Genomic DNA, 27,669 nt, shown 5'->3' on the forward strand with positions numbered 1-27,669 from the left:
TTTACGAAATGGTGCGGAATTTACTTGGCACTACAGTACTTCCATATGCTTTGTACAAGCATATGACACTGATGAATCATGAATTGGAAGAAGGGGAAATCAAAGAGTACGATTTCTTCAAGCCTGAAGAAACGGAGTACTGGAAATCCGAGCAACAGAAAGATCCGCAGATAACAGCTTGGTTCGAGCTGTTACAAAACCCGAAACAGTTAATGTCTAACAGACAACGTAAGACATTAAAACATCTTACGGTACAAGATGGAATTCTGTACTTCCGAAGGAAGTATAATATTGGATTCATTCAGCAGTTCTACGTTCCAGAACAGTGGAGGAAGAGGCTGATTCATGAAAATCATGATGTGCCATACGCGGCGCATCTGGCAGCTGATGCTACGTACAAACGAATGCACCTGCATTTTTACTGGCCGCAGATGCGTGCAGCAGTAAATACTTATACGAAGACATGTGACGCCTGTCAAAGACGTAAACCCAGGCTAACCGCCCCGGGTGGTTATGAGCAAACCGTCCCTCTGGCAGAACCGCGTCATGTTTGGGCAATTGATGTGGACTCATCATTGCCAGAAACGAAAGGAAAAAATCATCACTTAATCGTTGCTCAGGACTACGGAAGTAAATTCGTAGTCGCCGAAGCAGTACATAAAAACGATAAATTCGCGGTTGCCGATTTTTTATATCGTCGCGTAATTTGCGTGTACGGATGCCCGCGGAAGTTGATCTCCGACAGGGGCACAAACTTCATGTCTGAAGTTTTCCAGGAAGTGGCCAACCTGATGGGGGTTGCACATGTGCCAACCACATCCCATCACCAGCAGGCGAATGGGATGGTGGAAAAAAGAATCGGTAAATTTAATAAAGCCATTTCAAAATATGTGTCCTGACATATTCTGGTGTACTTGTACTCACAAGTACAGCAGTATGACCAACCTTACTCAGGCAATAAAGATGGAATATGCTCTAGATGTACTATAATGGAAATAACATGGAAATATTAGCACTAATATTTCCTACTCACACGCGCGTACACACACTTTCAGGATCCTGCTAGGACGATGTTGTTGTCCCAGATTTAGTCGGATGATGTTACTTCCGACTCACACACACTGACTTCCGCTCAGATAACTATCCCTAGTTGTCTTTACGAAGGTCACCACAAAACACACGAATATCCGGATATCTCAACACAAGTTTATTAGGTCTTATTTCGCTAGCTCACACATCCATCGACTGATTCTGCCTCCAGAATCAGGTAAACTCAAGCGCGTTATAACATGGAATCTCTCATAGCAAATCACTTAACATAGGATCAACCGCACCGTCGTACAGACGCGTGCGAAAACTCATACATGCTAACCGAAAACAATACTTGTACCGTGCGTACATGCGCCATAGCATGTTATCCCCACCAACAAGGGTGCACGTCCGCGGGCACAAAACCCACAAACAACCAAAGGGAATGAATAACAGAAACATGTTATTCTTACAAACTAAAGGGAAATCCATTCCTCCACGCGATCACGTCCTTCTTATCCAATCCACGTTGTTACGCTTGATCCACTTTGTCCGTTTTCTCCACGTCCAATTCCACGATGTTGTCCAGGGCCAGGAGAGAGTTGCGCCATTCCGTCTCCGCACGAACAATACGTGCGTATTGTTCCGGGTTATTCTTCGCCTGCTGCTCCAGTTTCTTAATGGCTGCAGCAATTTCTTTACTGTAAGTAATCAGATTGGAAGGCTCTGGCAAATCCCACTCTGCAAGGATGTGAGCCGCATCCTTGTGCGCCTGCAGTGCCGTACGAGCACACGCCATCTGAACCAAGTTCAGTGCATGAGCCAATCGAGCTGGCTCTTGCAACGGGGTCGGCATATTCATCCACGATGAATAATCACGAATGACCGGTGCACTGGACTCCTGCGGGACAAACTTCTGAATCCCGAACTTCTCCGATAACGCCTCGGACAAATCCACAACCGCGTAGTGCATGCGCCAAAACCAGGGAAAGTCCTTCTCCACATTGGACAGCGCATTAACGGCCTTGCGCACACGTGAAAACATCAGGTCCTTCTCCTTTACGAATGACCGCTGCACGTCGTTCTGCACCACTGTATCCGCTCCAACACGCCATTCCGTTCCGGCACCATAAACATGGTTTATAGCCTGCTGAGCCACAAGCAGAGCGGACGGGCGCGGATGGAAGAAGGTCTGCTTTCCTGGTAATGGCACCAGTACTGGTGTCATTTCCGCTACCTCCATGTGGTCGACGACAAACTGCACTACCTCCAGCATAAAGGTGGCTGAAGAACGAATTTTCCCCATCGAAAAGCCTTTACCGTTTGGCAGCTTTCGCGCAATAATCAGGGCGTTCACTTCACAGCGCCACTTGTCCAGCTTGCCGTATCCATGCTGATCGGCATGTATCTCGTGGAACTGTGGGATCTCTGGTTGTGCCACCGCCAAGATATCGTCCGATGTCTTGAAGGTTCTGGTATCCGGGACCAACTCCAGAAACTGCACATGCTGCTGAAGAATCAGAAGCAGATCTTTCCACGCGCCACGCTCCAACAGCTGCGTGCACTCCTGCAGCACGTGTGCATCATCAGCCTGTTCCAGCATGATGTCTCGCATCAGACCCAGCACGCATGGGCGAGAAGTGTTCTGGTGGTCATATTCGCCCATCGAAGGCTTCATCAGCTCCTGCTTCACCGCTGACAATCCACCGCGGATCAGTGTAATCTGATCCATACGATCCAGCACGCGCACATTCTTAAACAGCGTCTTTGTGGTCAAGATGTTGTTAACCACTCGGACAGGCGCTGCAGTCTTCTGATGAGCAAGTCCGTGCTCATCGCGTTCCTTGACGGTCGGTGCAGTGAACTGCTTTTCTATCTCCTTGTTGAGGATCGCAAAACGACTGCGTGGCGCTGTGTTTGTACCAGACACTCCCACGAGGGTAACGTTCTTCGGCGGCTTCTGCAACATGCCGTTCAATATAAAATACAGCACTGTATTTTTAGAACAAAAAAAATGTATTTGCTTCCATATCCCTCAAAACACTGTACAGTGTTTTACTGACATCCGTAAAAACTTATCTGTTTGTAAGTTATTAACACTGGTAGTTCAATATTACCGTAACCACATTTACTGTAGTAATATTACCACAGGATTCGGCGTTGGATTCATCCCGCTTTCAGACGGTCCTATGCGACTGCGGCCTCGTCCCACTCCCGCTGAGCGCAGTTTCGCGTCCGACAAACGTTGGGACTGCAATCAACATGTGCATGTTGATTAACCAATACATCGGTATTCATGTAGTTTTCATGTCGATACTGGCACAACATAAACTCGTAAAAATACTGTCCAGTATTTTAGCGGCTTGTTATCAGTATAACGTTATCAAAACTGTAGTGTACTATCGCACTATTACAAACAGTTATTGTACAGTAACTGAGTAACACCATTTCCCAGTTTTACGGGTTCTTACCCGTTCACACTGCTCCTCGTACTCTTTACTCAGAGTACCCACGTCTGCAGCATCCGTACCGCTCTTCTAAAATCAACATGAACATGTTGATTCACATACTTCACGACTCTCGGTACAGTCAACAATATGCTCATATTGTTACTCTCAGTAGTGCGCAGTAAGTTCCTCAACTTACAGCTTCAGTTTGCAGTCCTTCTGCTTTCAGGATTCCTCTCCCCAGGACAGGCGTCATTGCTTCACACACTTTCAACTGCGGAGATTTTTGAGTGAGTTGATTCTGTCCAGAATCAACTTCTTCCACATCCAGATCCATGCATCCGTGCATGTAGTTCCAGAAGAGTTGGTCGGACTCTTCTTCGGACTCCGTACTCCGTGTACGCTGCATCTCGATAGTACTCACGAGCAGTACAAACAACAAAACTGATAAAACTGAGCAGTTTTATTTTCGAATAGAGAACCGGTTCGCGAAAGCACGAGAAAACTTAAAAGGTGCAGATCTGCACTTTTCTAGCTTTTCACACCGCACTGCACTGACAAATGAGGTTCTGAACTTTTTCGCTCAAGGGCCGTGTGCATCAACACACTACCATGTGCTCGGTGACGTCACCGACACCGTAAGTAGTATAGGCTGCACTTCCGCCGACTACTTCGCTTCCGGTAGTACTAATACTCGTACTAAATTTTTAATATACAATAATCGTGTAATTTAGTTTGCATTTCTCGATGCATACTTCTTTTTGAATGAAATATGAAATTTCTTTTTCTTCTCTCACTTCTTATCCGCTGATTAACCATCAGCTTTTCGTATGTGTGCTACAGTTTCTTCTGTACTTTCTCAAGACACAGTCATTTCCACACCACCGCATGACTTTTAATGAACTTTCCAAGCAAAGTCAGTTACACATCGTCAGGACAAATGAAATGATGAAACAGCCTCATTAGTCAACACATTATTCTGAACAGAATAATTTCCATTAAATTCCCAATCGAAATTTTTTAATTAACCAACTGGTTATTATGAAGAGCAGATCCATCAGTACTGATTGATTTTACATTAATAAACACAACATCCCAGTAACCATTGATTTTGGTTAGGAAAACTCAAAACAACTCACAAGTTAGACAACTGTAATTTGCGATCCACGGCATCCAACACGTCGGAAACGTGTTGATCAATTCCTCGGTCAAATTCCTCACGGGTCCGTGGGGACAGACCGTCCATAAACAATTGCACTTCACGTCGGCGTTCTTCATCCGGTTCTGATTCGTAATCAGACAGCTCCGCAGGTTCCACAGCTTCCGCCTGCATAACACCTGCCATGTACGGAGTGTATGTAGATACTCGTACTAGTATCTAATAAAAGGTCAACATTACCTTCGACACACTGCGGCATCAGGGCACCCGGTCCAGGGGCTCCAGCCACCAGCGCCTGCTGTCCCAATCCGCCAACTGCTGGCAGTCCAGCATTGCCATTTTCATTGGCAATATTGACGTCCGGCATCGGCTCGTCCACTTGAATCTGCTGTCCAGCAGGTTCTTGATGAGCGATCTGCATTTGCATCGGAACTCGAATTGGTTGAACCGGTTGACCTTGACCTTGGTTGCGATGAGCCAACCACTCCGGCCAATCACAATCCACCGGCGCCAACTCCGGAAACTTGCACCATCGGGCCAACGCGTTAAACTTCTGGCTCGCCGTGTACGTTCGCCATCCAGCGTAACGGTTCCCTGCAGGCACCACACCCTGCACAATAACTTCCGCGGGCTGGTTGATCGGGCGACCGTCATCCAGACGTCGTTCACCACGCTGGAAATGGGCCTGACCCGGTGCATTCGGGGCATTTCCTCCGTTTCGTTGCTGATAACGGAACCGAACCTGATCCCGGTTAAAGCGACCACCCCGGCCACGACCGCGACCGTAGTTCTGATATTGCAATTGATGAGTCGGGGCTTCATCTCCATACAGCGCAGTAGTCAACATACTGTACAGCGATCGACGAGGACGATCCATAATGAATATAAAAGTACTATTATATTCAAACTCCAAGGGTCACTTAACGACTATAATGAACCGAAGTAAGATATGACTTTTTCAAAGTAAGAAAAGTCTGCAAACAAGTTGAAAGCACACTGAAATACTGACTCCGGATTTCAGCCGGATGAGCCATGCAGCTGCTCAGTTGCATGCTCGTACAAGTCGGAACATCCTCCACTCAGTCTGTACAAGTAGTACTTACTTGTACTTAGGATTCTGGTTTATCAGCCTACCAGCTCTCGACTTCTTCACCTGGCTCTGCACTTGTACAAGTCCAGGGTTCACTGCTTGCTTAGCTGGCACAGCTGCAGCCGGTACAACAGGTTGCAGTGCCTCGACAGGATCAATGTCAGGATCAAGAGCATTGTCCGTGGCCAGCATCTTTTTTGCCCTTCGTGGTTTATGGGAAAAGTCAAAAACAGTCTCATCTGTTTTTGGCTCTTCCGGCATGGTATAATCCACTGCCAACCTGGGAATATACTTTTTCATCCTTGACACATGTACTTTGTCGATGCGGGCTTTACCGCCACGCAACGATTTTATCATGTAATTAACCGGGTCAAGTTGTTCGATCACTTCATACCCGGATAACCAGATATCACAGAATTTCATCAGTTTCCCTTTCAGGCTGTTGGCTGGGCAACTGGTCATATATGACGTCCTCTGACAGGACTGCTTCCGCAACGGGAGCATCCAGTTTGCGCATGTAATTCTGACAGAATTTACATTTCTGTTCAATTCTGACGAGAGACTCATTCATACCAGGCCAGTAGAATCTTTCCAGTACCGTTCCTCTAAAGGAAATCTTTTGTGGCGTATCACTGTCGTGATACTTTTGGTGGTAATGCCACATTAGTGCTTCAGTACGCTGTTGTGGTACCACAAAGCGATTCTTCGTGTTCGGACCAGTGCGCTTTCGCTGGAGAAAACCTTTCCATTTAGAGAACGCATGAATCTCATCACGTTCAGCCGATGTCATATCGACATGCGGGTTTTCATATAGATATATCCAGTTTCGTGTATCTAGTTCTGCGCGCTGCTGTTTGCGCCAGTAGTCGTATGACTCATAATCCAAATTTTCTGGTTGCTTACGAATGTTCTTATTCGTATACGTTGTAGTGCTTTTGGGGGGTTCCTCATCCCCACCAACAAGCGATGGTACCATCGCTTGGGTACTTCCGGTGGCAACTGCATCAAATGCCTTGCGTTTAAGCACTGCAATTTTTGGTTGCACTTTCTGTTTTTGTGTTATTTTAGCCACATTATGCATACCAGGTTGTACTTCCTCAGTACTTTCTGTCTCAAGACTATACAAGTAGTTTTGATATTCCTGATATGTGACATCCGTTTTATTGAGATTCTTCCCGTCTGCAATGACACGTACCGTGCCATATGCTGCAATCTCGAGCATTGCCGGGATTGACTCCTCCGAGCGATTGTCAGTTAGCTCTACTGCCTTCAGACATTCACCGAAGTACGGAGACCTCCGTACTACGAACATAGATGACCTTGTATCAACTCCTCCCTTAGAAACAATATTCATTGTTTCAAAATCGAAGTAAAATGGTTTAAAGACCCAAAAGTCCGTTCCCAATATGATATTGTCCTTTCTACTTCCGGTAGATACAAAGGCTGCATGTTCGTACCATTTACCGAATATGCACACGTAAAACACTGTGCATTGTGGTTCAATCGGGTTAACGTCCGCGATTCCCGTAGCAAGTGAAATGCCCTGTACGTGGTCATTACACTTGTAAATTTTCAGATTTAGTTTCTCCGCAATTGCCATAGGTACAATGGAGATGCAGGCTCCTGTATCTACCATAACCTTAACGAATTCTTTATCGTTAATTTTTAACGCGAAATATGCCGCTTGAGTATCTAGCGACGGTAGATACTGCTTAGGGCAAGTCTCGTATTGTGCGAGTGCAGGGTCATCCACAAATACTTCATTGTTATTGTTTTCCTTTTTTGTGACTTTTTTCAACATATAATCCTTGATTAACTGTTGAGGTGGCTCTGCCATCTTCGGTTTAAGTGCAGAGTAGAATTAAGTTACTGTACTCGTATTAATTTAACCGTGTTAGTAATTTTTAATCCATAAACCCTTTGGTGCAAACATCGAATTCATTATTAAATTCCACTGTAACGGATGCAATTATATATTTGTACAGCGGCACAAAAGCAACGAAATAGTGGCCCAAACTGGCATTGAATTACTGCGCTGAAGGCTTTTTAACCGGTCAAGTTCATGCGCTCTCTGCTGGGTGGCCTTCTTGGTTTTGATGTTTTGCAGTAAACTGTATGAAAACATAGGCTCAATTGCCAAGCCAGTCCATGTTTTCACACGAGAAAAGCCAACGTATATAATTACTACAATTAATAATTACTGCAAGCATGTGTTCGATAATGCATTTAAATAACAGGTCAGAATAATCCTTGTAGGTGTTTTTCTCGTGTTGACTTGGAAACAATAACATACCGCAGCATGGCATGATGTGTTGGAGCAATGGTTCTTGTAAGGATTACGCACGCGTTCTTCCCTCGTATGGGAACAATTCGTTCATTGGCTGTGATCACAACCAATAGAAATTGCGAAATGGGCTCCATTACATTACCGTCTAGGCGCTACTAATTACAGCCCCGCCGGGCCAAGTTGGGGCAGTTTTTTCTAAAAATTACTACATGTCTGCCGTCAGTAAATAAATAAATATTTTTTTTTAACTTGATTGCCGAAGGTGTTAGGCATCTTTTGAATTATAGGTCTCTTTGTTTAGAAGGTGCTTACAATCACAGTGAGGTGAAAACTAAAGTCGACCAACTTCAAAATACCACTAAACCCGTATGGAGTGACAGTTTCACTCCCACTCATTATTATTTTAAAAATTCCGTTGAGACCGTGGTCTTAAGGTGATAAACTACAGTTGATTACCATTCAATTCTCCTGTGGGAAGTGCTTGACAACAGGCGATTTCAGCCTAGCCTCTATGACCTTTGCACTCCGTCGGCGAGCACCGTCAAAGTGAAGGGTGACCTTATCTTCGACCTTGCCGCGCAGCTGCAGAATGCCAGAGATGGCCGTTTCCGATAAAATCTCGTTCCCAAAGCACTAAGCGTCAGCTCCAGGTTTTCAGTTCATGTAAGAAGCCGAAGACACTCGTCTCTAACAAACTTCGAAAGCCATCTCAAGGTTTTGCTGCTACAGCTTTGCTGGTTTTTTCTTCCACACTTCTGGCACTCCCACCTCCCCGCCTATGAGACAGGAATTTCTCGGCACATCAAAGTGGACTAACAGGACCTATGACTTACTCATAGAGAGTAATAGTTTTAGGTCACCTCAATCTATGCGCTAGGCAACCACATTCCTCGTTTCCTCGTTACGCCACTTTTAACATGCAAGTCTATGGGAGGTGTCCCTTGTTGCAAGGCTAAGTCAATCACCGAATGCTCAAAATGTTTTTCTGACCCATGACAAATGCCGTTTTGGTCACTCAACAGTTTGCCAAAAAGCTCATGCAAAAATATCGATCGGTGAATTTATTAGAGGGGCAGTTGTAAGGATCCCACAAAGGACTACTACCTCACCCCCTAAATCAACCTTCGGCTCCCTACTATCAAATCAAAAGACCCCGATTTTAGTGTTTTTGGATTGGCGATAAAAAGTTACACCGGAATAGTTTAAACATGAAAACCAAGCAAATTATAGAAATATTTGCCAGTTGTTTTTCAAAAGTGCCCCAACTTGGCCCGGCAGGGCTGTAGGTGCTACTAAATACTTTAATAAATTCGCGTTTGCAACCATTACATTGTCTAGGCGCTACTAATTAGGTGCTACTAAATACTTTAATAAATTCGCGTTTGCAATGCGAATTTCATCTAGGTGCTACTAATTAGACGCAATCAATATTTTATTGCAAATTATGCACGTGCAATATATGTAGGTGCTACTAATTAGGTGCTACAAATATTTCTAGGTTTTTTCTAGACACGTGTAAGTTATGTCTAGGTGCTACTAAATAGGTGCTAATAATATTTTATTGCAGTGCAATGCAAATTACTAGTATATCTAGGTTCTACTAAATTTTTTAATAGCAACGCGATATGAATTTAGGTGCTACTAATTAGGCGCTACTAAATATTTTAGTATAATCGAGCCGTGTAATCCGGTATCTCACAATTTCTATTGGTTGTGATGTTAAATTTTCACAGCCAATGAGGGCATTGTTCCCATACGAGGGAAGAACGCGTAGGACTACGCTGTACGTATATTTATGCAACAACAACAACATGGCGTGATGTGATAATTATTATGAACTTGCAGCTGGCGCTTACCAGATACCATTTCTCCTGAATATTTTACAGATTCTGATGTTTACGAATAGAAAAGTGGCGATATAAAAAAAGCCTTATAGTCATCTTTAATGTTGCCTGCACGTATTGTACGTGCATGACAATTAAATAGGAATATGAGAAAAAAGTGTACGGCCGAGCGAGGAAAGGTCATCCTGAATCCCGTTCGTCCAGACTAAATGGTAAGCAAGGCTGCTGCCCAAATTCAGATTTGTGAGAAAACTCTGCATAGCATGCTGCAACGACGGCAGAAAAAATAACATTTCTTTAGTTCCTATTCTGCAATGCGAGGCCGTGAAAGTCCAAGGCCAAAACGGGACGCATACACTCGCGGTTTGGCGTTTCATGAGTCGTTGGAAGAATTGATTATGGACGAACAAACCAAAACAACCCAGATGACGAACATTTATACATTCGGTTAGGTTTTACTTTAATTTTTTTTATCAAAAAGAAGACTAGTAGTTTCTGTAATAACTAACATTGCATTTCCTTATTATTAACCGCAGTATAATATACCTTGTACAAAAAAGTGCTCCTCTAATGAGAGGAAATCACATAAACGGCAGAGCTATTTTTTTGCAGACCAAGGCGCTCACTGATTATAATTGTTAGACGCCGCGACATATCATTGTACAAAAAGGACAAAAGCGCAACAAATTCGCCAGCTCCCTGTTGCAACAGTGCCGAAATCTGTACCCGCGCAGAGAAGACTTGCCAAGATCGATCTGAGCAAATTTCGGGTTAAGATAGTGGTGACCAACCGGCGGCGACGGGGACATTCTTCGCATGGGCCATCGCGACGTCGTATTAATTCTATGCACTTGATTGTCTACTGTATATATGTAGCCGTAAAAGTAATTTCAATAAGACTTATTATGACATGAACAAATGAATCATGTCTTCGTATCGATTAGAAAATCATTAACAAACTGGAAATTATCTTCAGCTGACTCAATTTATTCTATCTGGTTATGTCTCGATGAGTATATGGGTGTTTTATTGCACATGAAATCCTGTTTTACGGACTGATTTTTCCATTCTTTGTTTAGTTTTGGCGAAACAAGGCTGCGAACGTCGAAGAAATCGAGCTTCGTATTTAAAGGCAAAGTTTTGGTTGAGTAGGGTATCGGCCGGCAGTTGGAGCAAAAGAAGACGCGGCAGGACCATAAGCCTAACGCTTTCAACAACCGCAGCGCCGAGTTCTTGATCCAGAAATGGACGACACCGATCGCGCCACACAGGAAGCGCAGAAGGCATTTGCTACACAGTACACATGCCGCTACAATGCAACTCTGGTGAGCCATTTCTGTTGATCGATATATGGGCCGCTGAAAAAAATACACAGGGAAATTTATTTTTGAAGGAAGCTTATTGACCTTTTTTTTATTTTATTTACTTAACACAGTATCATGACAAATTGGTCGATACAATAACTTATTTCAGCAAATCTTAGTAAATGAAGAGTTAGATATTTATTGCGATTATAAATCCCAGGCTGGAACCAAACAGGCAAACGCAACTGTGTTAATATTCAGATTAAAATTGACGCAACTGCTTTAAAATCTGACTAAATCACATTCAACCACCAAACTTTGCGAAATTTGATTACGCAATCGGATGTTTAGCAAAAATAATGGAACCGGTATCCAGCGGTAAAAATATCCCACTGCGCAATGGGCAACCTGTTTACAAAATAACACAGTCTATACAAAAAAGAAATTTAATTACGGCTTTTTATATACAATCAACCGGCTTTTAAATGGCCGTAAAATTTTCTGGCATCGGGTATTTTTTTCTAAGGTGATAATTTTTAAATCCCTCTAGAATTATTCGCCCAAGCTGTGTCGCCTGGGAAATGTACAGTAAGCCGCGCGTTAGGGGCCAAATTAAATCAAGCTGCGTTGTCGCGACACTTGTAAGATGCGCTCCTTGTAAGAACAATGATATGCAAAAAATGCCGGCCAATCTCTCCGACACGATCTTGAGCTGCGGCTAACAAGGGCGCTCAGGAGAAAAATGCGGGGCGCGTAATCATTAATCAGCATCGGAGTGGTGATTTTAAAACAGCGCTCGGCCGCTGTTGGCGCTTGTCACTCACGCTTTCCTGTCGTCGCATCAGCTGGAGGCGCTTTTAATTATGCCATATTATCTGCATATTATATTTCTTTACTCGAAATTGTCATACAACATTACACGCAAATTCAGGGCGTTCAAAATACGAACCGGCAATTTTTTAATTAAAAAATGCGCTTTTAATTGTACTATGTTGTCTGCATATTATTTTTCTTTATATGACATTGTCATACGACATTACACGCAAAATCAGAGCACCGAAAATACGAACCGGCAAATTTTTTTTCAATTCAAAAAATTTAATGCACGGCCGCTCACAATGACCATATCGGTGCAGACAATATAATAGAAATTCCCGAAATTCTGCAGCTATCAATGACCGGAAAGTGTAGGCAGGGTAGTGTGCATACAGGATCGTATAACGCTGCTGTTGTTGTTGCTGACGGACGTGATCAAGCGTGCGAATTAACCACGGTTGTGTTCGTGCGGCAATGGCAGCCGAATATACAGCGGAATAATTACTGACGAAACTGGTAATTGCCGCGCTGCCGTTGGAGAGTGAAATACTCTGACGTACGCAAGCTAGAATTAAAATTAGCGCTGCGACGTCGGTTTTGCGGTGCTGGATGCGTCAAAAATAAAGGTCAACTGAAAATAAAACGCCGGTTAGAAATTACGTCTGGTATTAGTATTTTCTAACGATCATATTAATAAAAATTATTTGCCGGTAAAGTAACTTATAGTATGGTATTATTACGCGCAGCCGCCCGCAGCCGCCAACCCCTTCATTAGGCGGCTACTTTGCCGTGTTGCGCAGCGCGGAGGGGTGTTTTCCCACGGGTCTATAACTGCGGTTAAGTGCCGGTTTCCGCTGTTAACAAGGTCAGCAGCGGAGCGTTTTCATATATAGAGCGGCGTGTTATTAATTAAACATGGTTTATAGTTGGGTTACCACGCCAGCGGTGCAGTGTTAGCGGATGTTTACATTTGCTGGCATACAAGCAGACGCGGCATTGTGCAACCGGGACTGTGTAATCAAAACCTTAACCCGATAACAAACTGTCAGATGATCGCGAAACATCCTGAATATTAATCCGCACACGGCGTTCCATAATTTTTCACAGTTGTTCTATCACAAACACGCAAATATATCATTATTTAACGCAGTAATTTTACTTTAATTGATAATAATTTTATATATAGAAAGGTCATGGTGTTTAGTGAGATAATTTTAACGGTACCGTCAAAATATTATGTAACAATTTTTTACACGAAATGATATATCATCAGTTCTTGTTTCGGTAGGCAGCAACACACCATATGTTTTCACTTTTTTACAAAAAGTGTATCGCATCACATTTCCACCGGATCAGCTGCACACGTCCGCGGAAGAGAGAAAAAAGCCACCACCACCAATTGGCGCAGATGTGTGCAGTGCGCCGTAACAGTTTCCATCGTAAAACCAACACAAACTGGATTATGCATGCTGATGCGCGGAGTCGTGTAATATGCGTCTTTACTAACAGCTAAAAGTACCGCGAACGCATACGAATCAACCCGGTATCCGGTACTACGGCATATTAAGACTGCTGGCGCGAACAACAAACACCCGTTAATACGCGCATTCTTCAAGCCGGCTAACACAACGGTGAAGTTCAATGACAACATCCGACTGCGCACAGCGGGGTTTAAAGTAGCATTCCCGCTGTGCAATCAAGTGAAGGGTCTTGGTCACAGCGAGCTGTACGTACGTCGGTGCGCGTACAAGTGCGCCGAGTAGAGCCGCTCGAAGTCAGTGGAATATAGCCGCAGAACGCAGTGTCTTGTTCTACAGCAGCTTGTTCTACAGCAGCCACAGCGAGCTGTACGTACGTACGTAGATGAGCGTACCAGTACAACGGGTAGAGCCGTTCAATACCAGCTTCTCGTTCTACAGAAGCGAGCTACAGGCGTTCTACAGCGAGCTGTACGTACGTTGGTGCGCGTACAAGTGTGCCAAGTGCAACCACTCGAAGCCGGCGGAATACAGCCGTCGATCTCGTTCTACACAGCATTCGGCCTTTGCTCAGCATTATACAGCGGCTACATTACGACCTCGTTGTTGACGGTGGATGGATATGACTGTTACTCTCCGGCGCGTAATAATGCAGATTGCTTTTCTTTCTCATGTTTAATAACCGCCACTCTCTCTCTCCCTCGCTCTTTTAACTGTGTATGGGAAAACCAGCACGTTTCTTTGTCTTTACTGATTATATTCTGCATTAACAGTGGAAACGGTAAGGACTTGGCTCGTGTTTGGAGTGGCTACCCGCGCACTCACTGTTCTTTTAAAAAGACACTTGCCATTTCCGCACTGCTAATCGGTCAAACAACGGATTGATTGTGCGTGGTGTGTACTTTCTCATCGCTACTTGTTGCTAAAGCGTTGTGTGGGAATCCCTGCTAAATTTTTCTCCAATGGATCGGAAGAAGGTCCTAACGGAGCCAGCGGCCGTCCGCGTCGGTTTCTCCATCAATCCCGAGAAGAACGTCACCGTGGAGAATGACCGGAAGAAATACCTCACCGCCAAATATGGTCAGCATCAGATGGCGCTGATTAAAAGCGGTTAAATGTGGAGTTATGGCTAATTGACCAGCTGTCCCTGCTGTATCCCAAAGCGTCCACCGTGACCCCATTAGAGTGTGACATTGATCTGGATGATCTGCTTGACCTTGAGCGTGATGAGGAACGCCGGAAATTTCTCAAAATCAAACTGGCCGATTGTCCCCAGTCGGCGCTTATTGTCGGGCGGTTTATTGAGGATGTCCTCGTCAAGGCCAAGTCCTTGTAGAGAGAGCACTGTATGGAATTTCATTTATACCGCGTTACAACATGTTCCAGCATGGCACGCAGCGGAATTTGTGATTGTTTTTGTAATGCGCGCGCGTTCGGCTGCCGCCCCGAAAATTGTATAATCACGGCTCTGATGGGCAATTCTTTGGGGGATTCATCGGGAGTTTTAATATTGTGGTTATTTGTGCAGCTACTTGATTTTTCTCCTACACCGTACACACATGCTGCTGCTGTATAAAGCGGAATTATTTTGATGTCTCTCACAATGGCACGCCAAAGACATTTTATTCGTGTGGGGAGGAGTTGCAGATTTTCCTTACTGTGTTTTCGTTTGCTTTCCTATTCAGCTGTATTGTTCGTATGTTTTTTCTATAAAGAAAAGCTTTGCGTTTCCGGTTTTGCCTCAGCGTTCGGCGGGCGGAGTGTTCTTGTGGCGGTGGTATTTAATTGACAGATGTCCGGGAGTTGTTCTGTATATTACGCGTTTCTTAAAGAATCCATGCCGGTTAAATCGAGTGCTTGCTCATGCACGCCATTTGACCGATTCGCGGTGCGCCGGCTCATGTTTATATAATATTAATCAACGTTTATGCTTGCAGTGATAGTGGCGCTGGGTGGTGAATGTATGTTTCTCTCCTGAATAAAAACAAACGGATCACAGATGGCAATTGTCAAAAGAGAGCTGCTCAGCTGCACTGAGCGTGTTTTCTATGAATTATGTGTGTGGATAAATATGACGGATATGGATTAAACAAACCGGTCGATTGCTTGATTCTTTATTCGAGGCAACGCCCAATATTTGATTTACATTATTTTGATACGCTGATACGTAAATACACACAATTTAAACTTACGCTTTAAAAATATTTAAAAAAAAACAAATATTATTTTGATTTTGCAAGAATATTTTACATAAAAATTTTTATTACATACAATTATTTACAATAGTAAAACGAGCACGAATATGTCTATGAAATCAATAACAAATTCGGCGAGAGATCATTTTGAAGTATTTTGATAAATTAATTGCCGGTCTACATAACGCATTATCGCGGGGAAAGATGAATAATGCGCGGGCCATCAAACAAGCGCTGTCGTGACCTTGACGGATGCGGTAATTTATCGTCTATATTGGCGTCATATATCTTGTCTGCCGGCAAGATTGATATGGAATTAATTGAATAATAAAATGCGCCTGTACATCGCAGCAACAGCATCTTCTACGGCTTGCGCCTTTAGGAAAAATTATGCTCAAAATGCGCGAATCCATCAAAAGACCACACACATCACGATACATGTGTCAGCGGGAGGAGAACGCTTTCTTAATTACCATACAAAAAATGCACCCAACGGAAACATGGGTACATAGAAAAAAGGCAGGCTGTGTTTAACGTGATAAACTGTTAAAGAAGTGGTGCGTATTTAATGTCATTGATGGTCTGCGGACTAATTTGATTAGATGGCTGCAGTGCCGAAGATATCGCTGTACACGCTGCTATGTGTATAAGCAGCTGCAACTGTATTCCAACAGTGTTGCCAGTGATTACTCAAGCGCACTTCCGCTCTAATGTCAATCAAGCCAACTCTTTACGGAGTATATAGCCGCATACATTTGCAGCGCTGCGTGGCCTTATCGCGCCGCTGTCTGCGCAAACACAGAGTGTATCGCAATTGTATGCGGCGAATAAGCATTTTGTATTATTTTGTATGCGAGTGATGCTTCGCGTAAATTAATGCTCCATATCGTTTCCAAATCAATAAAACGATGTTACGTAGTACTTACTCTCTACTGTCCCCAGATTTATCTTTATTATCGAATCCGAAATATTATGTCTGTTCGTGTATAACTTAACTATGCAGCATATAAAATTCTGATCCTATTTAAAAAAAATGCCGGCAAAATTTTACTGCTGAGAATTAAAATTTTAAATAAATTCTAGCATAATTCGCTAAAAATTAAGTTTAGAAATAACTGGATAAGCAAATTTTATTCAGTACAACTTTGCACAGTAAAAAATAAAAATCAGAATTTTGTAATTTGTAAAAACAGAATAGTTTTTGTTAATTTTAGAATAATTCTCCAAAAAATTGATAAACATAAAAATAAAAATAAACATAAAAATAAAAATAAATTGATAAACAAATTTTATGCAGTACAACTTTGCACAGTAAATATAAATACAATTCATTTTGTAGTTTTGTTTCTACAGAAATACAGTACATAGGAATGCTAAGAAATTAAATTTAAAAAAAATTAAAATATTTCACGTATTCGTTTTTCTACAGCGGAGATCCGTTGATTGGCGTTCGCTGTTCGATTTCTGCAGATATATGGATTTACGGCGTGTCACGCGGTGGCTTGATGAGTGGCGAGCACAAGATTATTTCAGGTCTTAAACAATGTTTTAATGGCACATTAGGCCGTTTTACGGTGTGCAATAGGCTCCGTTAAACACTGCCACATGTGCATCATTAGCCCATCAATTGACCGGCTAATTTCTACGTATCATGTGTTGTTCCTGATCCGAAAACCAATATTAACGTAAAAGCCAATGTACTCGACAACAAAATGACATTGAGCGCTATTTTTACATTTCTCCGATTTGTCTCCGCACCAGTTTTCTTGTAAGGTCAGCCTGGCAGATTTCAAGAACACATCAACAAAAAAATGTTAAAGATTTAAGAAAAGATCCGTAATTTGTGCAAAACAAATACAAGTAAAATCCTATAGCGCGCCAATAAAATTCTCTAATTTGTGTAAAACAAACAAAAAAAAGTACGAATTTGAATTAATGGAAGTACGTGTAAATTAAATGAACAGAAATTACAGAATTACAGAATTTGCAAAAAATATACGACATGTTGAGATAAATATTCGACTAAAATTTAGTAGCATTTGCTTGAAAAAATTTGAAACTTTTCCAGTAAATGTAAACGAATTCTGCGTAAACTATACTGCACATAATTATAAACCGAAATTTTATTGCTTTACACCGCAACAAACGTTAATGTTAATTTGATACATTTCTCAGAAATGTTACTCGTTAAAAGATAATAAATTTTTTCACCTGTTTATTCGCACCGTTAAACTTAACTACGTATGTATGCATTTTACGTTTTTTAAACGCAATGCTTCGCGCATGAGTGGCGGCGCACCGTGAAAAGCCCCTAAAAATTTTCCCAATTGCGTTGTTCAGTATGCAGCGCAGTACGCACAATACCGCCTTAAACAGCCGCGCACGAAGGACGCAGCGGCTCGATTGACTGACCAGTCACCGTCAGTTGGGCACTGTCGAAGCCGGCACGCAACAACATCATCGCCGGGCCGCGGGTATACTTAAGGCCGTCGTGATTTGTTCGTCCACTGACAGCTGAAGATGAGCCGGGGCCTGGTTTTATGGCGGGTATATATCTGTACACGCAGTAATGGGCAACCTTTGCCGTGGTTTTATGGCTCGGATCTTTATGGCTCTGGGGACAATTAGCGCTTCCTCTATTACCGCGGCTACGAAAATCTCCACTTCCGGCTGGGCATGTGGATATATACGCGCAGATGCGGCTGTTGTTGATGGCGATGGTTTCGACGAATAAATTTCCCCGGTGCAATCCGCGACGATTTTATAAATTATAAGCCGGATTTGTTTGCGGCTGTTTTTGCAGAGTTAATACATATCCGTGAATTGTTATCCTATAACAGTTTTCGTCATAATTCTTAAATGTTATTTCGTAGAAACGATTTTCGTAAATATTTTTCTACCAGAAGATGTTTTATTTCGTTTTATTTTTATGGAAACGTTTTTCTATAATATTTTTTTCCTGTGCAATTCGTCAGCATGAAATTGGTGGACATTGTATTAGTTCACATTGCATATATTATGCACTTGCTCTGTAACGTATAACTTTGATTTCCTTGAAAGGACAAATTCCCAGTTAATTTCCAACCTTCTTCTCTCTTTTAAATAGACTTCACGTGCGAAACGAAAATTCAAAAGATTTATTAAAATTGTTCAGTGATGCCCGTTTAAGTCTGTTTAAATGTAGTTCGTTCGATATTTGCTTGAGCGAACATTATTCAATAATTTTTGATTGGCATATACTTTCCCGGCAACCTGGCCTACATTTTCCGGTGACGTTAAAAAGGAGCTTATTTGAATCAGAAATTAATTTTTAATTTACGCGCTGTATTCCTCCAACTGCGCAATGCATGCCATTGCACTGGTGGCAAAAATTAATTCCCCAAAAGAAATACGATTTTCTCTAATGTTCTCTCAAAACCTTTTAATCATCGTTATTCTCCTATAGCCAACAAGACCACCGTCACAAACGGGTCTCAACATCGCCGTTCGCTGACACAAATTACTCTCTGACTACATATATATCCCGTATTACTCTGCGCCGTTCCCTTAATCCCACGTATTTCCCTGTAGAGACCGCTATGTAAGCGGATCAGGTGTCATTAGCATCTGTATACAGCCACCCGGCATTACACGGCGGCGCCGGCGGGTATTTTTTTATAGATATTCCGGTCATCGAAATTAACCATCGATGGGCTAATTTGATTCTCTCCATTATCCGCCATTTGAACCGGAAACACCTCGCAGCATTTTTCCCGGAATTTATTTTGTTCACCGGATATGTAGAAAAATTTAAAATAAATACGGAAAATAATCCGTTATTGATAGTATATATCCCACGTGTTAGCTTTTTCTGGATTTTCTTCCAACGTCAGCGCGTCCCTGTTGAGAGGCACTTGAGGGTGGTGTTTGAATAATGCAGCGGTTTGTAAAGAGGACATACTTATAAATTTCTCAGATATGCCCGATTTTCTTGGCAGCTTTACTCCCATAGTGATCTCCATAATGTATAAGAGGATAGGATAAGAACAGGCGGTGGTGTAGTGCACTGGGAAACAAAATGCCGGAAGCGTCATGGCGACCGGAATAAATGCCGCGCATGGCTATATTGGTATATGCTGCTACGTATATCCGCTTGTGCGGGTAACGCCTGTATTCCAGTTAGATGGTTGATGCCGCTCAGACGCAACGGCGGCGTATTAATACACCGGAAATTAACGGGAAAATTTATCCTGAAGTATCACCTGTAAAGTTCAGCGCATCACGAGAAATAATTGTACTGCTAAAATGAGTCAAACTGCTTTTTTAATTATATAAAATCCTGCAAATGTTTGCCGGGAAATCGTTTTGCCATCGATTTTTTGTGAAATTTATTTAAAAGTGAAAAGTTTCATTTGACGTTACTTTATAAAACGGAATCGGTATTAAATGCGTAGCTTGCAGATGCCGGTTTGCGACAAAATATGTATGTTTATATACAGAAATTTTAACTTTATTTGTAGGCAAGTTATATCATATAAAAATTAAATCTAAAGTAAATATACATAGTAACTATGGAACTGTGTTAATAAAATGTACAACATTTATGCCTTTAATAAATATGAGTAAATATAAAATATTTACTTTTATGTACAGAAATTTTAAAAAGCCTAAGTATATTTTAATTGCAAATTTTATTATATGTAAAGTAGATTTAGAGCTAACACAAAATAAGATAAATCCAAATAGATTGCCCCCATTTTATTTAGGTGCATCGAGCAAATTCCATAAATATATCGAATTGTCTGCAAAGAAGACAAAAGTATTGATGTACACACATGTATATACAACATCGGGGTTCTGTCAATAAATGGCTTGTTAACCTAGTAATATTTAATATTTAATAATAATATTTAATATTTAATCGTAATATTTAATCGATGGCGCGTATTCACAGCGGGATTATCAAATCAGTAGCGCCGCTTTTTGATCCATAAACCCCATCTGAATATGGATTACGACGCGGTCCGGCAACAGCAGCACGACACGCCGAGAAAGTGGAACATTCCCGGCTTTGCCGCTACCCGGCAATCATCGTCGCTTCAACCGGATACATTGAATATTAACCATTTGTCCGGGTCTACGAGATGATAATATTGATACAGTGTAATAATTATAAATAAAGCAATCAATTTTTTATGGATGAAAAGTGGTAACTAATAATATATTTTTGTAAGTGGTTGTAAAAACACTGAATGAATTCCTGGAGCGTCCGCTCATATCGAAATGGATGATCGGTTGTAAAGTACTCGTAACTTACGATTAATTGATGCACACTGTTGCACAGTACTTTCTGTGTATACAGTCAGGGTTTCTATATTATGGCATTAACGTGGCCGCCTAGGTCGGCCGCAGGAAGAATGGCAGTTTGTACTGAGCTTACTGTTAGCTACAATTTTTAATTACCGGTATATATATTTTTCACATCCTGCAGCTCACCGCTTAACTTTACCGTGTTGATGTCTACCCATTTGCTAGTTATAGGCTGTCGGATGTTTCTCCAGACTGGCTTGCTAACAGCGGGGTTAGTGAATGACGGTTCGGCCCCGAAGAGGGCACGTAACTCGTGTGCGTTTTTCAAAAATTAATTTCTCTGATTTGACCGGACTGTACTAATAAAAATCCACTTACTACCCATTACCCGAAACACATAAACCAGGAAGCCGTTAATTATAATTATAGACACAAAACTTGACCCCACCATCTCGTTTGCCAGCTAGATGATGCACATACCGGTATTACAGACATAATATTTTATTAAAGTACGCTTGTATTACCGGCAGACTTTTGCCGAAGTTTAAGTTCGGATTTTCTGTCGCGGTTTACATAATATAATCCTGATCGAGAAGAAGTGGCTCTCGACAAGAGCAACATGCAATGCCGCACGTGGCAAGAATAATAATTATAATTACCGCCAGTGGAATGTGGATATTAGAAATAAGAAGTCCGAGTTCCGTAAAATTAAAGTTCAGTGTCTGCACAAGCAAATGAATGTAAATATCTTCTAGAATGAATGCAAATATCTTCTAGAGCAGATGAATGTAAATATCTGCTTATTACATATAAACATAGAAGAAGCCTTCGTATACTTGACGGGCTAGCAATACCGGAATTGTCGGCTTTATATATTTGACCTTTAGCAAGCATGATTTTTTGCCATTACAGTGCCAGTGTTTTTATCCGGTTTCTCATTCTAGCGCATGGTCACCGGAAATGAGCGGTGAAAGTCCAGTCCGAAATTACGGACGCAGTACAAGTATACATATGGCGCGATGTGGCGCCACTGTACGCTCTGGAATCCTCCTCCGTTAAGAGGGCCAATGGCAGCCCGCGACAAACGAAGCGGGGGGCCGGGCGGATCATGCATGCTGCCGGCATCACGGCCGGCGCAGGTGCAAACTGGGTTTCCGCCGGAAATGCGGTAATCTGGCTCTTCCGGAGGCGCGCACCGCCGAAGATTACCACCGCGCGCGGTTGCATCGTGGGCCGTTGGCCGGAGTGTGTGACGGAGGAGTGCCGCAGCCGGATGAGCTGGAGCAGACGCGGATGTTCACGTGCTGCTACATAACCGGCACCGACCGCCTGCTCTGCTGCCGGCGGAAACATTTGTCCGAATTCCAAAGCATATTTTCTGAATGAAAGAATAGAATTTTAGATAATTAGTGTTCTAAATAGCGTTGTTTTTTTAATTTTTCATTTAATTTATGGTTGCGGTGCCGCAGCATGCATTGCCCTGCGAGATGTAGGCTTTTTACACTGTAGTCTGTGGAGCAACTACTTTTCTTTTGAAAGTGCTGTAGCAAACGTTATACAATACCAACGATTATGACATTAAAAGCTCCTAAAGTACCTAATGGATCAAAATTCCGCTGAATTATTTGATTATTCTGCTGCGAATACGAACCGATTCAACTGCATCGCTGAAGATTTTCCCGCGGTAGTTCGTAATCTCCACCCGGAAGTGACGCCGCGCAGCAAGTAACAGTCCATTAGGATGTACATATATCTGGGAAAGAAAAAGAACTTGGTTAGTTTTCTTCTAAAACAACGGCATAACATAGATAATATCTGTGTTGGTAATCAGCTTTTAAAGCAAAAATAATAAAACAAGTAAATAAATTGGAAAAATAAAAACTTAGAGTCAAAGTAAAATCGAAGTACGGATAGTACGCGGCATAGTCTGCATGATCATCGAAAACAATAATAATTACAATGGCCCACGTGCCAAGACCGGTCATCACCGACATACGCATAGTATGTGTATTGAAAATTTGAAATACGTGCGTTCGATCCAAATTCCATACAACCCAACGCAGCGATCGTGCGAACAATGATGAATAATTTCCTGTTCCCTTGGAGACAATCTCCATAATATTACTGGGCGAGTGTACCGGAAATGTCGGTGTGTATTTATAAGTAATAGTACTTTATTTCTCAATATGTACAAGGCGAGCTTCGCTCAAAAAATATCATCAAATGAACAAATTTATAAGTTATAACATGTAATAATATACCGTCCGCGGTTTCGCGGTGGTCGGCTGCCACCACTGGGCGGTGACCGTGTGGACGAACGGGATAAGAAAGGTCATAAGCGGGATGGAACGCATTTTAGCGTAAGTGCATGTAGCGGCACCGAAAACCGTGTCACACCGTTCTGAGAGTAGGATAGTGTTATTGGTGTATTGGCGCTACACACTGCAAAGAACAAAAGCATGCGTGTTAATATGTTTCTGGCGCGGTTCTGCTCCCTGGAGTCGGAGTGCCTCCCGGGCGAATGGGTGGCGGCGACCAGCGAAGAGCAGGACGAGCGGGATCGCAAGGACGGCTACATCGACTGGTGCAGGCTGGAAATTTTGTGAGTCAAAAAGAGGAAGGGGAGTTCCATATAATTTGATAAAATTGTTTAATTTGTTCTTATGGCTGGATAATTTGGGATCCGTGCCAGTATGTCATAATGCAAAGCGCCGCTTACCTCTTTGTGCATAACATGCAACACTTAGATTTTTAGCGAATGAAATTTTTAATCACCAAACTTCCGGTAGCGCTTCGAAACATATACAGGCGCTTCACACGAAAAAGACCAGCCCATTCGAAAAGAAAACAAACAAGTTACAAGAAAACCAGAATCGAAATTACGGAAAGCAAAATATCAACCTAAAATTGATAACGAAAAATCGAAACTACCAACAGCGTTCGTTAAGTTCAGTAGCAGTCAGCAACATCAAATAAATGCGAAAAAGCAAACTGGCGAGGATGAAGTGAAAAGCAAAAAATTTTGACCCAATAAAATTTCCCTCCTCAAAAATTCCCTTCCTCCTCTGACTTTGGCATTCTTACATGATCCAGTAGCCGCATAAAAGGGAACAAACAATACAAAAAAAGCACAGCGTATCGGTATTGTCTGTTCCCTCCGTGGTTGATACGCTTTATCCAAATTCATTATGCTGAAATATATGACGACTCGCAGGCGTCAGCCATTGTCGTTCTACAATAGTTTAGACTGCTCAGTCTAAACTATTGTAGAACGGCAGTGCATCAGCTTTATACGAGTATTTTTCGACAGAAGTAGACTAACAAAAGAATATGTACAGTATGTACACAATGTGAATACAGGTGTCTAGACCACAAGGCCTCTAGTGAAGGCGTCACTTCTCTGTTTCGACTTATCTGTCGGTCACCTTTCAATTTGCTATGATGGTTGCTGCGGACTGTGCCGGGTGCGGATATTGTAGAGAAATCGTACCTTTTCAATTGAAATTTGTATCTATGTGGTCAGCTATCCTGTGTACAAATTACGAAACATGATCTTATGAGCTCGTATGCACGATGCTTAATCATACTGCTGACTCGGAAAATTAGGCCCTCGTTTTGTTGTACACGCAAAGAACCGCATAACTTCGTCCAGCCACAGTTATGGCATTTGTGAACTTCTATTCTGGTTTTCCATATCTCGGCAATAACATACAAGTATTGTAGTGTAATACGAGTACATTCAGTTTTCAGTCTATTGGAAATGATCATTTAGTAACAGATCATTCGTTTTATTTTCTCGGACGATGAAAACTTCCAGTCCTTTTGATTCGACAGTTTTTGTGTGGCGATTTGCAGTTTTGCTGCATGCGATTCCGATTGCCGCGATTCTCTTGAAGAATAATGGTGAGTACAGTTTCGTATGATAGTGGCAAATTTAAGAGCGCCCCCCGGCATTTTTCCAAAATTAGGTACTTCAAAAAAATACGCGAGAGTGTTGCATAAAAATAGTGACTACTTTTGCGTAAAACCGAATAAATCATTATTTTTGTTAAATTTTTAACGATTTTTGCAGTAAAACCGACTGTTAGGTCACCTTCCGCGTGAAAGTAGCTCTTTAGTGTGCTTTTATACATTTATTTTTCAATCACTGCGCGAAAGAGGCATTCAGAATTCATAATCTATAATACACAAATGTTTTAATGTGTACGTACTCTGTACATTAACTCGTTTATTGATAAACCATGCTACAAGCCGTGTACAAGGTGGGCCTTACAAGAAAGTCTTAATATTTTACAGTTTTTTATGGGATTTTTAGTAAGTCCCGAAGTAAACACGTGCGTCAGCTTCGCGTTTCGCGCGGAAGCTAACTTTTTCCGCGGACTGTGCCGTGATTTATTCGGTTTTAGAATTTATCTGTATACGAGATTAATTACTTCATGCCCGTTCGCTTTCGATGTAGGAATTTTGAATTAATCCTGCTATCTTAATAGAATTTCTAGCAATTTTCGCATCATGATCTCATGTTGGCCTCGCCCGAAAACAGGCGATTGTTGTAATTTTTTGCCACTTTGCTTTGCCCGCAAACTAAGGCTGCTTAATTGCTTTTAAAAAACATTAGTGCAATTTCCGCAGTAGATTAGTTCGCTGTCTTTTGGGTTCCCGACCGGGTTCTCAATGCCCCTCCCGCTTAAGCGAGTGCAATTCGCTTATGCGTATGATGGATTGCTGACAACACTAATTTGGTTACTGCAACAAAAATTTATAGATGATGGATTCCTCAACGTTAGCCGAGCAACCCAGAGCAAGCAAAGTTCAACGCCGCATACTGCGGGCTACACTTTTAGGTTCGCTAATTACTTTCAAGACGGCATGGTCTTGGAGGCCACTAATCCTGGTTCCGTGCTGTGGGGTTATGGAAAACCAGGAGCGCAAGTCGACATTGGTGTTTTTGGCGGCATGGTCTTGACTCGTGTGAATAGTAGGTTCACCTTAATGCAGAATTAAGGACTGTATTCCATACTACCGCACACTATTTTTGAAAATGTTAGAGGATTTGTATAGTGCTTTAGCAATTAAAGCGGACAACTGCCGTGACATTGGATGTTTGATTATTAGGTGAAGGGATTTGGAAAGTAGCTCTATGGGTAGAAACACCGGGTGGACCGTTGGATATTGACGTTTATCATGATGTGACGCAGAACTATACCGAGCATGCTGTTCTACGCGGCGTTTATTTTGGAGAAGTGTTTTTATGCGGCGGTGAGACCAACATGGCGTTTCCAGTTGAGAAAGTAAGCTCAGTCACTCGTAATTCGTCATTTGAATTTGTTTTAACGTTGTTCTACAGGCAGAGACGTGAGCCACTATCTTAAAAGACTTGAGTGTGTCTCGAGAAGGGAGACACTCCATTTCCAGTGTCGCCAGTGAGTTTTTCCTACTGGTTTTCTTGTTTCGATGAGTTCACAAGATTTGTGAGCGCGCGACAGGGAGCAGAAGGTGGCAAAAGTCGATAGTAAAATAAATATATTGGCAGAACTTTTACTACCCAAGCCTAGCGGAACGGGCACAGCGTCTCACTTCTCAGCCTGTACATACGAGTGCTCGAGTAGGGATTCAAAAAGCGAATAAATCAAAGAAACATGGATGATTTAGATGTTCAACGGCTCGGAAGAACTGGCTGCATCCTCAAAATTTCCTCTCATCCGCTTAATGAGCATTTTGCCATCGTCCTCTTCTATCGTTTTGCCGAAATTCCAAATCGTTCAGAACTGGACACTGCCGAGCCCGGATTCGCTACGAAACTTTTCTGCACTCTGTTGGGCGACTGGCCGGCGAGTGTATGAAGATATACGCAACAGATTCGGTACTTCCATTCAGTTCTTCAACCGATCTGACCATACATAGTGCTTATCGCGCTTTTTCTGATAACTAAACAGGCCTCACTATGCCCATTGGGCTGATCGGTGCTTATCGAGACAAAAATTCACCGATACGCGGTTGGATTCCTTCAGAAAGTATCGCACAATGTGAAGACACCGTTCCTTTGTCAGATTCAACTGGCCACCGCCAAACGGATGACAATCAGACTGACTCCACTATCTGGAATGCCATGATTGCACCGTTGAAGCGATTGCGTTTAACCAGTGTCATCTGGTATCAAGGAGAGTCAGATGCCGCCCTGCAACCCGACTTGTACGGATGTTTATTGCAGGCCATGGTGAATGGCTGGAGAAACAATTTCTATCGCGGTGTCTCTCTCCCGTTTGGCATTGTTCAGCTCGGTACAAGAAACTTCGACGATGTGCAGGGAGCCACGCCCCTGCTGCGCTGGGAACAGACGGCAGAATACGGTCAAGTGCCGAACGAAGCGCTGGTGCGCGTCTTCATGGCATCGGCGATTGATTTGCCTGATCCAGAGTCACCGTTTGGATCGTAAGACAATTACGCGAGCTTGAAGATGTTGTTTATGACGCGTGTGATTGATTGCACATATGCACCTCTTGTGGGGTTACAATAAGCTATGTTTTTGCAGCCATGTTCCGCGCTACAAAGAAGAGATTGCTAAACGCTTGCTGGCGGGCGTTTTATCAGTGCTATACTATCGACATATTCCTTTCCAAGGCCCTTTCCCTCAGCGGACATACTTGGTGAAGGACGATGTTTTCATCGAATACGACCAGGATTTTAATTTTATGAATGTTGTTGAAAACTTTGAGGTATGTTCTCGATAG

General features: G+C 42.5%; 4 protein-coding genes and 1 long non-coding RNA gene across 5 annotated transcripts; 3 read left to right on the plus strand and 2 right to left on the minus strand.

Moving 5' to 3' along the window:
• Positions 1–1,234: 1,234 nt before the first annotated feature.
• On the minus strand, positions 1,235–3,952 carry LOC129590706 (uncharacterized). Its single transcript, XM_055486058.1, has 4 exons — positions 3,676–3,952; positions 3,501–3,566; positions 3,176–3,280; positions 1,235–2,989 (listed from the first exon to the last, which is right to left on the minus strand). Exons 1-4 carry the CDS (start codon positions 3,883–3,885, stop codon positions 1,562–1,564), a joined length of 1,809 nt encoding a protein of 602 aa, XP_055342033.1. The 5' UTR covers positions 3,886–3,952; the 3' UTR covers positions 1,235–1,561.
• A 5,838-nt stretch (positions 3,953–9,790) lies between these two features.
• On the plus strand, positions 9,791–11,469 carry LOC129590695 (uncharacterized). Its single transcript, XR_008690760.1, has 3 exons — positions 9,791–10,068; positions 10,469–10,687; positions 10,936–11,469. It is a non-coding gene; the product is annotated as an uncharacterized LOC129590695 (long non-coding RNA).
• Positions 11,470–13,873: 2,404 nt separating this feature from the next.
• Positions 13,874–15,448, plus strand: LOC129590638 (protein phosphatase 1 regulatory subunit 14B-like). The gene is given in 2 exon segments (XM_055485973.1): positions 13,874–14,555; positions 14,558–15,448. Coding segments are annotated over 2 exon segments (372 nt in total). The 5' UTR covers positions 13,874–14,416; the 3' UTR covers positions 14,791–15,448.
• A 6,205-nt stretch (positions 15,449–21,653) lies between these two features.
• Positions 21,654–22,812, minus strand: LOC129590643 (uncharacterized). Its single transcript, XM_055485977.1, has 3 exons — positions 22,590–22,812; positions 21,975–22,316; positions 21,654–21,660 (listed from the first exon to the last, which is right to left on the minus strand). The coding sequence occupies exons 1-3, from the start codon at positions 22,742–22,744 to the stop codon at positions 21,654–21,656; spliced, it is 504 nt and encodes a 167-aa protein (XP_055341952.1). The 5' UTR covers positions 22,745–22,812.
• A 4,070-nt stretch (positions 22,813–26,882) lies between these two features.
• Positions 26,883–27,669, plus strand: LOC129590644 (sialate O-acetylesterase-like). Its single transcript, XM_055485979.1, has 2 exons — positions 26,883–27,370; positions 27,471–27,669. The coding sequence occupies exons 1-2, from the start codon at positions 26,883–26,885 to the stop codon at positions 27,667–27,669; spliced, it is 687 nt and encodes a 228-aa protein (XP_055341954.1).

This window comes from Paramacrobiotus metropolitanus, unplaced genomic scaffold (assembly GCF_019649055.1).
Source record: "Paramacrobiotus metropolitanus isolate TYO unplaced genomic scaffold, Prichtersi_v1.0 Parri_scaffold0000041, whole genome shotgun sequence".
NCBI classification, from domain to species: domain Eukaryota; kingdom Metazoa; phylum Tardigrada; class Eutardigrada; order Parachela; family Macrobiotidae; genus Paramacrobiotus; species Paramacrobiotus metropolitanus.

Bases quoted from the DNA above. Each gene is read 5' to 3' on its own strand.
- LOC129590706 (XM_055486058.1), bottom strand. From the start codon at position 3,885: ATGCAGCGTACACGGAGTACGGAGTCCGAAGAAGAGTCCGACCAACTC. The intron at 3,567-3,675 runs GTAAGTTGAGGA...TGTTGATTTTAG, and splicing joins AAGGACTGCAAACTGAAGCT to AAGAGCGGTACGGATGCTGC. The intron at 2,990-3,175 runs GTAATATTACTA...GGCATGTTGCAG, and splicing joins ATCCAACGCCGAATCCTGTG to AAGCCGCCGAAGAACGTTAC.
- LOC129590643 (XM_055485977.1), bottom strand. From the start codon at position 22,744: ATGTTATGCCGTTGTTTTAGAAGAAAACTAACCAAGTTCTTTTTCTTT. The intron at 22,317-22,589 runs GTTCGTATTCGC...TCTTTCATTCAG, and splicing joins TCAGCGATGCAGTTGAATCG to AAAATATGCTTTGGAATTCG.
- LOC129590644 (XM_055485979.1), top strand. From the start codon at position 26,883: ATGCCCATTGGGCTGATCGGTGCTTATCGAGACAAAAATTCACCGATA. The intron at 27,371-27,470 runs GTAAGACAATTA...ATGTTTTTGCAG, and splicing joins CCAGAGTCACCGTTTGGATC to CCATGTTCCGCGCTACAAAG.